This window comes from Perognathus longimembris, chromosome 1 (genome assembly GCF_023159225.1).
Source record: "Perognathus longimembris pacificus isolate PPM17 chromosome 1, ASM2315922v1, whole genome shotgun sequence".
Classification (NCBI taxonomy): domain Eukaryota; kingdom Metazoa; phylum Chordata; class Mammalia; order Rodentia; family Heteromyidae; genus Perognathus; species Perognathus longimembris.
Window position 1 is genome coordinate 72,485,762 of NC_063161.1, and position 4,146 is coordinate 72,489,907.

Consider the following 4,146-nt stretch of genomic DNA (forward strand, 5'->3'; position numbering starts at 1 on the left):
TTCCTGCCAGGGCTAGATTCCATGTACTCTCAATCTTCACATCTCAGTCTCCTTAGTGGCTGGGATTATAGACAAGAGCCACAGGCTTGCACTAAGCTGGGTTATTTTTTTTCCAAAGGGGCCACACCCCTGCCCTCCCCTCCTTGGGAAGCTGGGGTCTTACAGCGGGACCCCAGCAGAGCATGCCCTGGCCCAGGGCCGTGCCTCTCCTCCCAGCCTCTCCTTTCAGACAGAAGGGCTGGGCGCGGGCCAGGGGCTGCATCTGCCCGTCTTTGTCCCTCCTGGCTCTCATTCAGTGGTAAGGGACGCTTAGCACTAATGACAGGCATGTGTGGGAACCAGAGCCCCACTTTCTCACCACGCCACCATGGCTGCCCCTAGCTGCACAGTGGGCAGCCACACCTGGCCAGGCCTCCTTCTGACTAACTAGGTTGCCACCAACTCTCCCCTAGACTCAGAGGTACCTTGAGTTTTCTGAGCCCCACAGCTGGCCTGGAAGGACAATTACAGGCATTGGAAGAAGATGGGACAGCACCTCATTGGGGACACCCCCCACCCCCCCGGGGCTCACAGCAGGCCTGGGCCTCCATCAGTCAGTCATTGAGGTCCCTGAGCACCTGCTATGGAGCCTGACCCTGGGCTGAGGGCTCACACAGCCAGAGCCCCAGCTGTCCAGTGTTCCTAGGCCAGGAGTGGGGGGTACAGGTGGACAGTGGGGGCAGTCTCTAAGAAATCCCAGGATAGGGTGGCACTTAGGTTTCACAAGCAGAGCCACCAGGAGCAATGGCAGGTTCGGAGTTGGCCTCAGTGGGCTCCAGGGGCCCTACAGAGGGTGTGAGCTGTGACAGGAGTGCCACAGTCAGATTCAGACTTTGTGGCCCTGTGCCCTGGAGCATACTCTCTGAGCCTCAGCCTCAGTTTCCCCATCTGGGAAAGAGGCCCAACCAGTGTAGCCTTCTCCGGACTGCTGAGAAGATATCCTGGGGTCCTCACTAGCGGGGGGGGGGGGGGGGGGGGGGAGGGCCCTCGGAGAGGAGTCCGAGGTCATGTGTGATCCGAAGGCCGTCCTTCCTTTGCGAGGAGGCCTTGCCCATGGTCCTTTGGGGTGAGAAAGTGTGAGGGATGATTCAGCGGACGGTCCACCGTCGCGGGGAAAGGGGACGAGCCTAGTGGGAAAGCAAGGCGAGGGCTCAAAGGCCGAGCTTGTCCCAAGCTCTCTGGCCTGCGAGAGCCTCTGCGGGCCGCGGCGCCTTTAAGTCCCGGAGAGGGCGTGCCCTGCCGAGGCCCCGCCCCCGGTCGGGTCCCGGAGCCCCGCCCCCCGGGCTTGTAACCGCGGCGCGGGCGGAGCGTTGGGGGCTTCGCTCCGCTCCGCTCCGGCTCCGCTCGGGCTCCCCGCGGGCTCCGGCTCCCGGCTCCCGGCTCCCGGCTCCCGCTCGGCGGCGGCGGCGGCGGCGGCTGCCGTCCCTCGCGCGGCCTCCCGGACACACACGGGCGTCTCGGCGATGGCCCGCGCCCCGCGCCGCGGCGGGCAGCCCGGGGAGCGCGGGGCGGCGCGGCCCGAGTGAGCCGCCCGCGATGGCCGAGGGGCCGCCGCGCCGGGCGCCGCCGCTGCCGCTGCTGTGGCCGCTGCTGGCGGCGGGCGTCGCGGCGCTGGAGATCGGGCGGTTCGACCCCGAGCGCGGGCGCGGGCCGGCGAGGTGCCAGGCGGTGGAGATCCCCATGTGCCACGGCATTGGCTACAACCTGACCCGCATGCCCAACCTGCTGGGCCACACGTCGCAGGGCGAGGCGGCGGCCGAGCTGGCTGAGTTCGCGCCGCTCGTGCAGTACGGCTGCCACGGGCACCTGCGCTTCGTGCTGTGCTCGCTGTACGCGCCCATGTGCACGCACCAGGTGTCGGCGCCCATCCCCGCCTGCCGGCCCATGTGCGAGCAGGCGCGCCTGCGCTGCGCGCCCGTCATGGAGCGCTTCCACTTCGGCTGGCCCGACGCGCTCGACTGCGGCCGGCTGCCCACGCGCAACGACCCGCACGCGCTGTGCATGGAGGCGCCCGAGAACGCCACGGCCGGCCCCACCGAGCCGCACCGGGGCTTGGGCATGCTGCCCGTGGCGCCGCGGCCCCCCGCGCCGGCCCCGGGCCCCGCCGGCCCGGGCTCGGGCCCCGGCTCGGGCCCCGGCTCTTGCCAGAACCCGGAGAAGTTCCAGTACGTGGAGAAGAGCCGCGCGTGCGCGCCGCGCTGCGGGCCCGGCGTCGAGGTGCTCTGGTCTCGGCGCGACAAGGACTTCGCGCTGGTCTGGATGGCCGTGTGGTCGGCGCTGTGCTTCTTCTCCACCGCCTTCACCGTACTCACCTTCCTACTGGAGCCGCACCGCTTCCAGTACCCCGAGCGCCCCATCATCTTCCTCTCCATGTGCTACAACGTCTACTCGCTGGCCTTCCTCATCCGCGCCGTGGCAGGCGCGCAGAGCGTGGCCTGCGACCAGGAGGCGGGCGCGCTCTACGTGATCCAGGAGGGCCTGGAGAACACCGGCTGCACCCTCGTCTTCCTCCTGCTCTACTACTTCGGCATGGCCAGCTCCCTGTGGTGGGTGGTCCTCACGCTCACCTGGTTCCTGGCGGCTGGCAAGAAGTGGGGCCACGAGGCCATCGAGGCCCACGGCAGCTACTTCCACATGGCGGCCTGGGGCCTGCCGGCGCTCAAGACCATCGTGGTCCTGACCCTGCGCAAGGTGGCCGGGGACGAGCTGACCGGGCTCTGCTATGTGGCCAGCATGGACAGTGCGGCGCTCACGGGCTTTGTGCTGGTGCCCCTGGCTGGCTACCTGGTGCTGGGCACCAGCTTCCTCCTCACGGGCTTCGTGGCGCTCTTCCACATCCGCAAGATCATGAAGACAGGGGGCACCAACACCGAAAAGCTGGAGAAGCTCATGGTCAAGATCGGCGTCTTCTCCATCCTCTACACGGTGCCCGCCACCTGTGTCATTGTGTGCTACGCCTACGAGCGCCTCAACATGGACTTCTGGCGGCTCCGGGCAGCAGAGCAGCCCTGCACCGGCGCCCCGGTGCCCGGGGGCCGCAGGGACTGCTCCCTGCCAGGGGGCTCCGTGCCCACCGTGGCTGTCTTTATGCTCAAAATCTTCATGTCCCTGGTGGTGGGCATCACCAGTGGTGTCTGGGTATGGAGCTCCAAGACCTTCCAGACCTGGCAGAGCCTATGCCATCGCAAGATGGCAGCCGGCCGGGCCCGGGCCAAGGCCTGCAGGGCCCCTGGAGGCTACGGTCGGGGCATCCACTGCCACTATAAGGCCCCCACGGTGGTCTTACACATGACTAAGACGGACCCCTCCCTGGAGAATCCCACGCACCTCTAGGGACACAGGCCCGGCTCCCTGCTGTGCCTCCCCCTCCCCCAGGAGACAGCTGACTAGCAGCGCCCAGCTGTCAAGGTCAGGCACACAGGAGAGGGGGCTGAGGTCCAGGGTGGGGACCTGGTGAAATTGACACCCCTATCCTCCCTAATTGGGGCAGGGGAGACTGGCTGCGACCCCCGAAGGGTCGGAAGAGGGGACAGAGGAGGGCACGGTCCATCAGGGTGTTTATTTAATGATGTAATTTATTGTTGCCATTTCTTTGCAAGCTGTGACTGGAATAAATCCCCGTGTGGCACTGCTGAGTCCACTCTGGGTTGGGGAAGGGGTCATGGGGGAGAGGCCCTGCGGGCTCTCCCTCTCCCTAAGCAGGGGGCAAACTCATCTCCTGACCCCCATCTAGACCCAGCAATCAGGAGGAAGCTGCCCTATCTTGTGTGTGCTGAGGGCATGCTCTGAAGTGGGAGTGGATGTCTGCCAGGAAGCGGGTGGGGGAGATCCCAGAATGACATTACCACCTCTGGCCCTGGGGTGTCTGGCCTGTTTGGGGCCAGGCGTAAGTTTTTCCTTTCTCACACTTTGCTTTCCTCGTTTGTGTAGAAAATGAGGGCGTCAGCCTGTCTCCAACTTGTCTCAGTCCCCTCCCTGGAGACCAGGACTGGAGCGGGACTCTCCCGGTTGGATGGCCAGTACTGGCCAGGCACCAGGGCTCCCACCTTAAACCCCAGCTATTAAGGACAATTGGGCCAAGTCAGACTCAATAAAGCAGGTGTGCAC

The 4,146-nt window shown here is 66.0% G+C and overlaps 1 protein-coding gene across 1 annotated transcript; it reads left to right on the top strand.

The window, feature by feature from the left end:
- The first annotated feature begins 1,575 nt into the window (after positions 1-1,575).
- Positions 1,576-3,667, top strand: Fzd9 (frizzled class receptor 9). Its single transcript, XM_048345682.1, has one exon. The coding sequence runs from the start codon at positions 1,576-1,578 to the stop codon at positions 3,370-3,372; it is 1,797 nt and encodes a 598-aa protein (XP_048201639.1). The 3' UTR covers positions 3,373-3,667.
- Positions 3,668-4,146: the final 479 nt, after the last annotated feature.